This window comes from Danio rerio, chromosome 16 (assembly GCF_052040795.2).
Source record: "Danio rerio strain M-AB ecotype USA chromosome 16, GRCz13ab, whole genome shotgun sequence".
Taxonomy (NCBI): Eukaryota; Metazoa; Chordata; class Actinopteri; order Cypriniformes; family Danionidae; genus Danio; species Danio rerio.
The window spans coordinates 11167501-11181259 of record NC_141036.1 but is presented as its reverse complement, the minus strand read 5'-3'; the positions used below and the strand labels follow the sequence as shown (position 1 = coordinate 11181259).

Here is a 13759-nt window from a genome sequence, read left to right as displayed (position 1 = left end):
AATTATTTTATTATCAGTTGAACACACAAAATGTTAAAAACAGTATTTATTAATGACAGGAATGTGGTTTAATATAATATTAATTATAATTAATATAATTAGGAATGGGGTTTATATTATTAGTTTTCCATGCAATTTAACAAAAACATGGCCAAAAATGCATGGGGGCTGTTCCAGAAAGCAGGTTATGTGACATACACGGGTAAGTTTGAGAGTAAGTAGGTGGATAACCTCAACTTTGGTTCCAATATCGGAGGTAACTTCTGGGTATGTTAAGTAGCCATAGCAACTTACTCTCTGAAGATAACCTGCTCCGGAGCAGGTTATGTTCAGAGAGTAAGTTGCTATGTTTCAGAGTTTGTCTGTTTCAGAGAGTTTACTGAGCATTGCGTGCTCTTTTGATGAGAATATTTATGGATGTGGACACACAGATACAAGTTTTTTCGTTGTGCATAGTTTTTTTCATAACCAAATTCATAATGTTAATGTATTTAACAAACCTTTTTGAAATCAAATGTGACAAACCATGGGTCTGTGCTTACCATAAAAATCATTTAGTGCAGCTCTTTGTATTCGCGTCAGGGCATTTTAGGCAACTGTACAATGTGGCAGCATGACCACCTGTAAAGTATGCCTGGCACTGAACTGTTTTTTACACTTTTGTACAGTTCCTTGGTCATACATTACTGCGTATCATTACACAGTTGATTCAGAGCACGGGAATAGTGTAGTGGACAGTGCGTCGATAAAGAACAACGGAGCGAGTTCGAATCTCACTTACAGATCTTGAGTTTTTTCTCTCCTTCTGCACCCTCACATTTTACTGTATAATATAATAAGTGGCAGCTTTGTCTTTTGTAGGAAAATATATCTTTAATTTAAGATGTAGGACGTCGTTCTTATATAAACATTCAAGCACACACACCTACATTTTTTAATATAATATTCTTTTCAGGGTTTCTAAATGCTATTGTGTGCATTAATTGCAGCCAATTTTAAAGCTCCATCAGTCACTAAAGGACACTGATAATATAAAATTTGTCCAAAGTATAAGTGTGCAGGTACAACTTAATTTTCTATCCTTAATCTTTTGGTGTTTCAACTATTAAACTCATTACTGCTTCCACTTACCAGCTCATCACACACCCCACCTCATCACTATGTTGAGGCTAAATGGCTGATTTTCAGGAAGTAATGATTCAAGTAAATATAGTAAAAAACTATAAAGCAAATGTTGCTTAACACAATGTTTATTTTTATTATATTTGTATTATAAAATAGAATCATTACTGGGCACTACATTGTTACTTGCTGGAGGACAAAAGATACCCTTTTCTGCCTTATACGATGACACGTACCTGCAGCCTGACCCAGAGTAAATCTCAGCGACCCAAGCAGACAAAACAGATGGAAGAGTGCTAAAAATATATAATTAGTCAAAAAACTATGTTTAATCAAATAGTTTGGTCTGTTCATTTCTTCATTTCCTGAAATAAAATGAATGATTTTTTACACTGCTTTATACAAGCACCTTTCAACGTGTAACATATTTTTCATATACATTTCTCATCTTAAGCTGATGCTCATGTGACTTTATCTTTGAAGATGGACCTTATACAGCTACTTTAGAATTTAAATATGTAGATAAAAGATTTTGTGATCCAAGAGTAATATTCAAATATGGAAAAGTGCAGAAAATTCTTACACTGCTTGTTAGTTGAGGCAGAAGGAACTTCGTCTGCATGCAAAATAAAAAGAACCTAAAGCTATCTGACAACAATCACTTACAACAGTGACAGAGTGTGTGGTTTAAGTCAAAAACTCAACCACTGAAAAGCCTTTATTATAGGACACAGCAGTTAGACAGGCCTCTTTCTATTAGCTGCATGTCAGAAACAATATTCTAGAGTGTTAAATAAAGAGCTCCAGTAATTAAATATTACCTTTTATGATAATGTTTCTGTGTTTAATGACTTTGGACAGAGTTCTAGCTCCAGAAAGATTACAATTTCTATAAGCCTTATTAGTCAATACACATATTGTGGCCTTAAGAAATTAATGGCAAGAAAAATAAATGCATGAATGGTTACACAACATACTCAAAAAGGATTTTAAAGAGTAGTTTAATTTATCATTACAATAAAATGGAGGGTGGCATGTGTAATTTAATGAACTAATAAATTTTCTTATTATTTATTTTCTTATCTATTTCTTATTCTATATTTCTTTCCTTCGTTGAAGCAGATGTGTAATCTCTGTGTTTAAAACCTCCAGCTTCGCCTCTGTAAAGTGCGTTGCCCTTTTTTTTCACCGTGACTTTCTATGGTGACTCCTGAATTCGGCGATCTACTGAAAATGCCTTCAGGTGTGTGCCGTGCACGCGCATTAACCCGCGGTTATCTTCAGGAGGTTGATTTAACTAACTCTTGTCACCTGTTTTGGAACCAACATACTCGCGGTAAGCAGGTTTTGGGTAAATCAACCGAGAGTTTAGGTTTTAGCAGATGGTTAGTTAACCCAGCTTTCTGGAATACCCCCCTGATGTCACCCTTTATGCAAACTACACTTAATTTCTGTGGTTTATTTCCGCTACATTTCTTGGTTCATTCGCTCATTTATTTATTTATTCATTAATAGGCTTCTAACAAGCTTGTGAAACCAGGTTTTTCCATTGTTTTTCCCCAAAACATGGCAGTGTGTAATTTATGCTTTAAACAAAAAGCAGAGTTCTGTTCACAGACCTTGACTCCTGAAATACAAACTCCAAAAATCATAAATTATCATACCAGCATACATGGATAACATGGACCCAGACATTCCCATAACATCCTCACATGCTGATTTAGTTTCTGGTTAGTAATTTAGGACAACCAAATAAGGACAATAAAATAAGAATGTCCTCTATATTACAAAAAAAAATGGTAAAGAAAGAGAGAAAGAACAAAAGAAAGAAAGAAAGAAAGAAAGAAAGAAAGAAAGAAAGAAAGACCAAACCAGCAGGGAATAAGGCAATGTTTTGAATATTCACAGCTTTCTCTTGATATCAACAATTTAGTTTTTCTAGTTAAAATGATTATTATTGATAGGGATTTAGATTTCTACTATATTAGCTATTCTGCCCTTACTCTGGTGTCTCTCTTCCTAAAGTTAAACAGACAGATAAACTCTAAAGCAGATAATGCTGCTTTATTCCATGCCACAATTAATATGTTGAAACAGAGTGAAACTACGTGCATACAGTGCTCTATAGATATCTATGTACATAACATTAATATCTAAGTTGAAATATATATACAAACAGATAATAAACTTAATGCTTCCACAGGTGATCACAGGATGAGTGATCCAATTAATCTCAATTCAGTTCATCTTTATTTCTATAGCGTTTTTACAATGTAGATTTGAGTCAAAGCAGCTCAACATAGAAGATTATAGTAAATTGAAACTGTGTCGGTCCATTGATGTGCAGCTAAAGTACCGAACCATGCAAACCAAGGGCGACAGTGGCAAGGAACAAACTTTACCAATTGCCGAAAGTGAAAGAAAAAACCCTTAAGAGAAACCAGGCTCTGTTGGACACGACCTTTTCTCCTCTGGCCAAACTTCTTGCGCAGAACTGCAATCTAAGCGTCTGACGCTGGAGAGCGCTGGACGTCCATCGTGGAGAAGCTGCAGGTGGGAGAGGTCACCAGCTGGTGTGCAGACTGACTCTTCAGGATCATTGAGGAAGACTCATCTGTCACTGGGGTCTTACAGGAATCAGTCTCATGCTATCCACTCCTCCATGACCTCCACAGCAGCTGCTCAGGATACGGCCTGGTCCAGGATTATGGAAATCTCTGGAATAATAGAAACAGACTAACATAATTGATGTTCAAATTGTAATTTATTTTGGGAAGTGTTCCCAGCTTCAGCTGCCCTAAGTAATGCAGACTAACAATCCTTTGGAGGATTTGGATTTCAAAAGCATTTGTGTTTTATGTGTTTGCTAATGCATAGAGATGTGTATTTATTCTAGTTTTAAACTGACAGAGGCATAACAGTAATGATGTTACTCCTCTGAGAAATAAAGTTAATTACCAGTTCTTCACTAGTTTTGACCATAGGCTGCCATTTTTAAATCAATACTTAATTTCTCACTATTTAAATTCCATTTTAAATATCAGTAACAGTTGCTGGTAAAACCTTTTTTTTTCCAATAAATACATGGTCACTAATGATAATCTTTATTCCAGTATAGGCCCACTGAATATCAAGAATTCAGATATCACTGAAATGGTATTTGCTGATATGTGTGAATGTATCTCAGCTTGATGCATTTAGGAATTTCTAATATTGATAACAATAATTAATTTCCTATATCTAAAATAACTTTTTTTTTTGCTATTAGCAATCACACTGTGCCTACACTACCTGACAAAAGTATTGTCGTCGATCCCTGCTGTAAGAGCAACAAATAGTAACTTGACTTCTAGTTGATCATTTGGAAAAGTGGCAGAAGGTAAATTTTTTGATTAATCATGTTGAACTGCATCACACATACTGCTGACCTATTGGAACCCTCATGGACCCAAGATTCTCACAGAAATCAGTCAAGTTTGGTGAAGGAAAAAATATGATTTGTGTTTACATTTATTCAACATCAACAGCCTGAGATATCAAGACATTTGCTGCCCTTTTCATTACATATCACAGGAGAGGGCAAATTCTTCAGCCGGATCACGCTCCTTCTCATACTTCAGCCTCCACATCAAAGTTCCTGCAAGCAAAGGTCAAAGTGCTCCAGTATTGGCCAGCCCAATCACCAGACATAAAAGTTATTGAGCATGTCTGGGGTAAGATGGAGGCGAAGGCATTGAAGATGAATTCAAAGAATCTTGATGAACTCTGGGAGTCCTGCAGGAACACTGTTTTTGCCATTCCAGATGACTTTATTAATAAGTGATTTGAGTCATTGCAGAGATGTGTGGATGCAGCCCTCCAAGCTCATGGGAGTCATACACAATATTAATTATTTTTCCATTGCACCATGACTTTATATTCTATACTGTACATTATTTCTGTTAAGTCTTTTGTTTTAGCAAAGTCAGGCCTTACTATCCTCATTAAATAATAAAAAATCAAGGCATAATCATATTTTATTTTGGTAAAAGAAGCGTACACTAGAGGCCTTTGCCTTTCAGCCACTGATACCAAATCATCAACTAAGTCAAGTTATTTGTTGTTCCTAAAACTTGGATAGGCCACAAGGTTTTTGGCAGTGTGTACTGGAAAAGAACAGAAATCCAATTCCTGAAATTAATAGCATTTAGCTAGAAAAAAAGTATTTATTGACATCACATATTTATAATGCTGCAAATGAATGTCAACTATACAATGTTCATTACTAGGTATGTCTGTTCTTGAATATTAAAATATATTATATATTATCAAGGGCTGATTTAGTGATTTTGGGGCCATAAACAATTCCAGCCAAGGGGCCCAAAAGTTCTAGAATGCATCTTTTGTACTTGAATTTTTAAAAATTATTTTCATATTTTTTTAGTTTTGCTGTTTTTTTCTTATATCATTAAACCTCATTTTCTATATTTTATCTTAATGCAAAATAATAGTTATAACATGTAAAGGACATTGTATCCATTTAAAAAAAATTTAGGTGCATGCCCTGTATGCTGATCCGTGTCACTAGGAGGCAGTCGCAAGTTTGACTCGTGTTAACTTATGTCAACAGAAGAAGATCGTCACCGCTGTTTGCGAACCACATCATATCCGCTGCACATCAACACAGTCAACACATCTACACAAAGTGCTGTGAGTATGATTGTTACTTTAAGGTTTACTCCCCTTTTAAAGCACAATTCTAGAAATATTTCGTCTCACTGTCTGTCGATTTCTCTATGTTACTAACGTTACCGATTGATCTCAAAGTTAAGGGGTATCGATATATATTTTGAGAAAGAGCGCTTGCTGCTGTCTGTAACGGATTTGATAAACAAACTTTATGGATTATGTTTTGTGACATACCAAAAAAAGAAAACGTTGTTTATTGTCTGACTGTAATAATTTATTTTTTGAGGCACATCTGACGTAATGTAGCAGCTTAACAAACTTGCTCTACCGGATTGTTTCTCTTCTTGAACGCAGAGTTTCAGTTGCAGCCCATGAGTGACATCATTTTTCCAGTAACGTCATTGAACACGTTCATAACTTACCATAACATAGAAAGCGAGCTTCATAGATTAAGTGAAGACATACAGAGGAAGTTTAGAAAGTTGCTTTCTGTGAAGGAGATCAAATTCATTGTTTTCCTATCAAGTGTAAAAGTCTTAGTATCCCTTGACTAAAGTTATGTGCATGTTCTTGTACTTATAACGTTAGAGGTAAAGTTGGTTTTATATTCGCACATTTAGAAGTCCCTATATTGTTTACCATGTTACTTTGAATATTCGATCGGAATTAGCCTGCAAGTATGACTTCTAAATAACATTAATTCTATCTAATTGATTGTGAACAATGTTGTACTTTGATAATCATTTGGTGCTTATATGATTTTCCTATTCGGAATTTGCAAAGAATACTTTTCTGAAATTATATTGTTAAGGAGAATGTCTGAATATCCGAATATAACTTTTCCTTTATCTTATACTTCACTTTGAAGAACCTTTCATCTATAGTTTGCTATTCATTAATCCAGCCTTTTGAAAGGGTTTTTTCTTAATAGGTAGATCTTTTTGCTGTTGTTCGCCTCATTTTCTGTTTAGTTATGAGATTTCAATGCTGAATTTAGATGAAATTTTAAGCACTTTTTACCTGACTTTATTGAATCAATTATCTTGTTGGATGGTCATCATAACCACACTTTTTGATGTACCAAAACATTTCCTAAATATTTATAATAAAGAAATAAATATGGCAAATATGTGTTTTTAAAACAGAAATATATTGCATCATTTATCATGCATCAACGTTTTAAATTAGAAACTGTAGCCTAGTGTAATTTATTAAGCAAATAACTGACTGGCCAGCACATTCAACTTTCCTCAGTCAGAATGTGGCCATTTAAATAATAATAAAAAACTAAAACATAATAATAATAATAATAACAACAACAACAGTTAAGAGCTTCACAGTTTTTCTAGCCTCTTGTATAAGTACTTTACACTTTATTGGTTATTTTTTGTTTCAAGAAAAGTGATTGATAATAAAAGTTACTTGTCAAATCTTTTCCCAATTTGAAAACAATAAAGTAGTGAAAGATGACTTTGCTTATGTCAGGTGTTTTCTTGCACAGCTGGATGTTGGACTCTTGAAAAATAATTGTTTGTATTGGCCAAAACTGATTAACTGAAGTCACACCAGGATTACGCTTGGTCTTAATGCCTTTTTCGATGGGTTATTTTCACTATTTATGATGGCATAGCAGTCAAAAAAGAACAAATGAGCTCATGTATTGGACAAATTCTGGACCTTTGTCAGTGTGGGTGGGTGGGTCTTCCGAAAACCCCTGGCTACGGGCCTGGTGAGTGTTTTTTTTAAGTGGATAAAAGGATTAGTTCACACAAAAATAAAACTTCTGTTATTAATTACTCACCTTCACGTCCTTTTAATTCCTGCATGAAATCTAAGTTTCCTCATCATCCTTTTATGGTCCAGACACATTTATAGTCCAGAAAAGGAACTAAACACATTGTCAAAACATTCCATGTGACTTCAGTGGGTCAACTATAATCATATGAAGCTCCAAGAACACTTTTGTGTGTCAAAAACGTATCAGATCAGGACATGCGTTTATTATGAACTCTGATTACCTGAAGCGGAAGAGAGGACAAATAGTGGTACTTAATCACATAATTTAAATTTTTGGGTGAACTAACCTTTTGAAGTTTTATATGAAAGGCCATGGTCCTTTGTTATTCATACAATGCAAGTCAACAGTTACCTGCACTTATAGAGTCAAACATAAATATACAGGCAAAACATATTTAACTTCTGTGACACCTGAAAACACATTGAGGTCTAATAAAGGGAAACTATAGGTCTGTGCAAAAAGCTGAGCAATATTAACAGTAACTTATTATTGCATCTTACCCAATGATCCCACTTTCTTCTTTTGACAACCACAATGTCCTTTACATCTCAATCAACCCACATAGTATAAATGTACCAGTGGCTCTCAACTCTGTTGGAAATTAAATCAACATATGAATATATTTAAATCAAAATAGTAATACATTCTTGTTGATTAAGATATGTGTTTTATTATTAGACACGTCGAGATGGATGCAAAAGTAAGTGACCCCTTTAGCAGCGAGGCAGAGCAGCTTCCAGGAGCAGGAATTGTGGGAAGGTGAGTCTGTCACCAGAAATACTACAATCTGTAAAAGCCCAAAACTCCAGAAATTGTTTATTGTTTAACTCTTATTGAGAGTCACATTAGATAAAAGACACTGCTAAATGATTAATTTCTTTAAAAAAATTATTTTAATTGTAACTTTCTTTGTTGTTGTTTATATATATATATATATATATATATATATATATATATATATATATATATATATATATTTATATGTATGTAAGTATATATAATATGCCCATATGCGATGTTGTTACCTTTAATTGAGTTATGACGCTATTAAGTTATGACGCTATTATTTTTATTACTCAATATTATTGTCGTCTCTCTTGAATGTCAGGCTTTGGCTGCCCAAAGGTCTGTCTGGAAATGTGATTAAGGATTGGGTGGACCGCAGGCGGAAGTCCATCCGTCCATGGGCCGGCTTTGTTGACCAGCGCAAGTTTTCCAAGCCCCGTAATTTTGGAGAGCTGTGCCAGCGTGTTGTGAGGAACCTGGACACCTATCACAGCAACTACACCTTCATCTTCATGGCTCTCATCCTCTATTGCATGTAAGGAACTGCTCAGTAAAAATCACCCTGAAATTTAAATGTATGCAAATAAAATGCATTAAACTAGTTCATATAGACAAAATAGGCTATAATAAAGACACCTCAAAAGGTAAAGTCTAGATTGCATATGCGGCCGGCTGGAAGTGCGATATGCACATCAATATAGCACCATTTTTTATGATGCTGTATAACAATAATTAAGGGGACACGAAACACCAAAACGCATTTTTTGAGCTGTTGACAGTCGTATACGTGTCCCACACTGCTAAAAACACTATTAGGACACATATATTTCACTAAAAAGTGAAAATTGGTTGTTTTTGCATTATTTCGAGCAAATTCGTACTTCCGGTTTGAAACAAATTTTTGAAGCTGCGTCACGGCCATGAGATCTTAGCGTGTATTCCTGCTTATAGACTGGACGTCTGTACCTGGGAGTTTCTTATTACGTCTCTGAGTGTGTTGCATTCAGTCATGAGTAAGACTTGGTTCAAACCAATCAGCGCGTTCTATTGTGTATGCGGTGCAACTTCTTTAAAATGCATGATAGCTTCCAAGTCTGTTTTTACCAGTTACAGTGTTTAGACGGCAGAGAGACGACACGTTGTGTTGCCAAGCGGGAGAACATGAATTGTTTGGAGATACAGGTCAACACTGTTGCTTTTAGAATTTGCTGCAGAGAAGGTTTCGTTTTCATTTTCCCTTTATGAGAGCGCAGCTGTACTGTGGATCACGTGTGCACGTGTTTAAGGAACATTGTTTACCCGAGAGCATTTCTCATCTGGAAAAGGTGAAATCCTGACGCCGCTCGTCTTCTTTTAATAAAGACGTGGCTCCATTTAGTGTTGATTGTCCTGTCCTGAGCGACTAGTGGTCTTTGTTCGTTTATTCAGAGGCAAAGTTAGTTCGTATCGTCAGCAGTACTCTTTCAGTGTTTAAATACAGACCTTAGATGAATGATTTCTAAGTTAATAAAGTTTACTGTATGTTAATATCACTACAATATTACGGACTGAAAAATCTGCTGTAAATGCTGCTCTCCCGAGTGTAAGTGCCACAAACAAACTTACCGTTGTGGAGGATTTTCGCCGCATTGTGTGACAGGAATAACACACTATACCTACCGAGTGCATCTAAGTTAAAGAGAAATGCAGAGTTAAAATGCAGAGTTTTTTTTCTTTCATTTGCCGTGCGGTATCAAACACTGCATAAAAGATACACCCTTCCAGCAATTCCTCTAAACACATATCTCGTTTGTCACGAGGGGCGTGAATGAAATTCTTGAATGAAAGAGCCAAACTGCAGTTAAAGTCCACTATTTAATAATTTTAAACAAATTTAATACATTTGTAAACACAGTTACTGTCTTTCTCCTCTGCGTCTGTGTGTTTGTTTTTGCCTCTGTAAAAATCAGCGCGTGCCCAAACCGACACTCCCATTTTTATGCAAATTTTTACGGACCATGCCTTTTCCCCTCCTTCGACACTCCCCCCTAAAAAGAGCTGGACACGCCCACTTTCCTGACTTTTTCCAAAGTAGAGGTGTGAAAACCCTCTGCTGAAACGAGGGTTTCATGGCCCTTTAATATTTTTACAGTACTGTGACGGTTGGGGTGGACGTTAATAAAATACAATAAATGTGAAATTTAATAATAAATATAAATAATTCTCATTAACTTCCAGCCGCAACCATACCCGATCTAGCAACAGCCACCTCAAAGCCTCTGCACACACTCACTCAACATGGGTGTGTGAGTGTGTGCTTAATGTTCACATTTACGCAACCATCTGGAAGACGTTTAACAATATAAACATTGACAAGATGTGTCAGGATGTTAGCTTTAGTGCTAATTAGCCATCTTCTTTCTCATCTTCTGTTTCAGTATCAGTTCTCCAATGCTTTTGATTGCTTTGGGAGTGTTTGCTGGTGCCTTCTATATAATCCACTTGAAAACGCTGGAAAAGAAGCTGGTGGTTTTTGGTAAGAAAGTGAGATGTTCTTTTAGTAATGGTGTATGAGGCTACATTTAGAAGCATATAATTTTCATCATGTTTGGGCTCTTCATTCCACATCTAGAGGGTTGTTTTGCACTGTGAGAGTTTTCTTATGTGGACACAGTTAAAATGTCTTCATGTATTATAGTTTAAATTGTGAAAATGACCTCTTCATTCATGATTTACCAGTAGAAATCTTAGAGAAAAGGCTTTTGGGCCAAAACTGGAAACTTTTTATGCATTTTTCCTGTTTGTTTACATGATAAGCTGCATTTTTGTGACTGAAAATAAGTTTTAAAGTTGAAGTTTATAGGTGCCTTAAGGGCCAATTCATACAGGGCGTCAGCGCTTCCCTTTCACTTAGAATGGGCGACGTCAGGTGTTGCCGAACTGAATTGTGGATCCGCTTGCTGCAGAAGATGGGACTTTCTCAACTTTTCCAGCACCAATGGAAGCTGAATGAGTTTTCACTCATTCATAGTGTTTAAAGACTACATATTTGCAGCTTGACACTGTTTTTTAATAGTAACTAGATTTGAAAAATAGATTTTAACTGGGGTGTCACGGTGGTGCAGTGGGTAGTACGATCGCCTCACAGCAAGAAGGTCGCTGGTTCGAGCCTCGGCTGGATCAGTTGGCATTTCTGTGTGGAGTTTGCATGTTCTCCCCTTGTTCACAAGAGTTTCCTCCGGGTGCTCCGGTTTCCCTCACAGTCCAAAGACATGCGCTGCAGGTGAATTGGGTAAGTTAAATTGTCCTTAGTCTATGTGTGTGAATGAGTGTGTATGGATGTTTTCCAGTACTGGAAATAACATCAATAAAATGATTGTCAACATTTAAAAAAAATATATATTTTTTCATTTTTATTTATTTATTTTATTTATTTTGTCTTTACTTTTATGAATTTGCTTTTGTGTTGTTCATTTTTTTACTTTATTTTGTCTGGTCGCTCTGTATCTTACCAAGCTGACATTTTCACAGAAAGATAATTCCAGCATTTACAGATGATTTGGACAAACTCTTGTGGAAGACATTTAAAAAAAAAAGGGCTTGTGTTGAAGAAAATGTTTCAAATGTATCTGTATCAAAGCAGAAGTTGATAGCTTGATTCATAGTTTGTATCTCTGTACTTAAAGTACTAGTTTATCTGAATATTTGTTTAGATTTAAGTGTTTCTATTGAGGAAATGCTCTCATTTGTGATGCATCTCAGGTCGTGAATTGACTCAGGGACACCAGTTGGGTTTGGCAGGAGGGGTTTCCTTCCCAGTGTTCTGGCTTGCAGGAGCAGGATCCGCTGTCTTCTGGGTTCTAGGTGAGTTTTTAACCTTCCGTTATATTTCTGTGTTTTCTCCATACCTTCCTTCTGAACCTCTCGAATTGTTTCACTGCAGGTGCTACCCTGGCTGTTATCGGGTCTCATGCTGCGTTTCATGAGCTGGAGTCTCCTGACGTGGATGAGTTGCTTATGGAACCCGTTTAAACCTCTCACCTTTGACCTTTTGCCTCACGTTAACCTCAAATGTCTCCCCTCATCTTTTGTATCAGCACCTGTTGGTTGCACTAATCTGACAATATTAGTTTACTGAACGATTGGCCAGGAAAGACTGTTAAATGGCCCAGACAGATGAAGCACATTCAAAGACCTTTAAATGCCTTTACTGGTACCTGTTAGTTTGTTACATTTTATTTATTTTGAAATATCAAAGCACAAGGTAGTAAATGAACTAAGACAATGTTACAAAATGCAGTATAGTCAAACGTTTGAGAGATTCACTTTAAGAATGTTGTAAACTAGTAGCCACTGACATCAGTAATAGGATAATAAATACTATGGAAGTCTAATAATAATAAAGAATAAATAAACAGGATTGGAGCAAAATGATAGTGAGTAAATGATGACAGAATTTTCATCTCTTTAAAGCAGGGCTGCCCAAACCTTTTTTTCATGAAGGGCAAAAACAAAACTTGATTGAGCGTGGTGGGCCGAAGCTAAATATACCAAACTGTATTACATTATTTGCCAGGATCACTTACTAATTTAACAATATTTAAAAATAAATAGAAAAAAATCTAATCATATTAATAATAATAATAATAATTTTTTAAATACTGTACTTATAATACAATAAAACCCTACACAATTTTATTTTATTTTTTACAAAAATGATGTGGTTTTAGCAACGTGCCACACACATATACAGTATATGTCTGCTTCTAAAAATGTATTTCGTGACTCTTTAAAAGAATAAATGAATTCACAACATTTAATTTCACTTCATTTTTTTTGTAGTTTATCAATTAAACAAACAAACATAGGTTATGTTAAATTAGTGATGATTTCTGTTGAAGGCATTCGCCTCAACCTTAACCATTATTCTTCCACTCGACTCAGATGGGATGGTGGACCAAATCAAAAGGTACCGCGGGCCTAGTTTGGGCATAACTGCTTTAAATGCACAGTTCGCCCAAAACATAATTTTAAAGTTGAATGACTTTTATTTTGACAGACTTTTCAAAGACTTTAACTGTTTTAATAGGCTATAAAGAAACTGACAAAACAAATAGCCTTTTTTTTCAGTAAATGTTTAACAGCAGAATGAAATAAAGTCTTATATTGGATTAATAACGTGAATAACGTAAGGGTGATTAAATAATGACTGAATTTTGACATAAATTTTGGGCCATATATATTCGATATATATGATATTTAAAATCTGCTTAATCAGCTTTTGATCAAAAGGTCACGCTAGCTCATCAGAAAGAGCATGAAAAATCAAACAACACGATTGTATTGTTTCGATGGTCAGTTTCTGTGGTATGTGGGTACCGGTTATTACATAATCATTTTGTTTTG

General features: G+C 35.4%; 1 protein-coding gene across 1 annotated transcript in view; it reads left to right on the top strand.

Annotated features, from left to right (window-relative positions):
- The first annotated feature begins 5783 nt into the window (after positions 1 to 5783).
- Positions 5784 to 13759, top strand: part of rabac1 (Rab acceptor 1 (prenylated)) — an 8219-nt gene continuing 243 nt past the window's right edge. The window contains 6 exon segments of the mRNA NM_214780.1: positions 5784 to 5811; positions 8267 to 8347; positions 8697 to 8909; positions 10792 to 10889; positions 12116 to 12217; positions 12297 to 13759. The exon segment at positions 12297 to 13759 is cut by the window's right edge and continues 243 nt beyond it. Coding sequence (NP_999945.1) covers positions 8277 to 8347; positions 8697 to 8909; positions 10792 to 10889; positions 12116 to 12217; positions 12297 to 12385 — 573 coding nt within the window. The 5' untranslated portion in view covers positions 5784 to 5811; positions 8267 to 8276 and the 3' untranslated portion in view covers positions 12386 to 13759.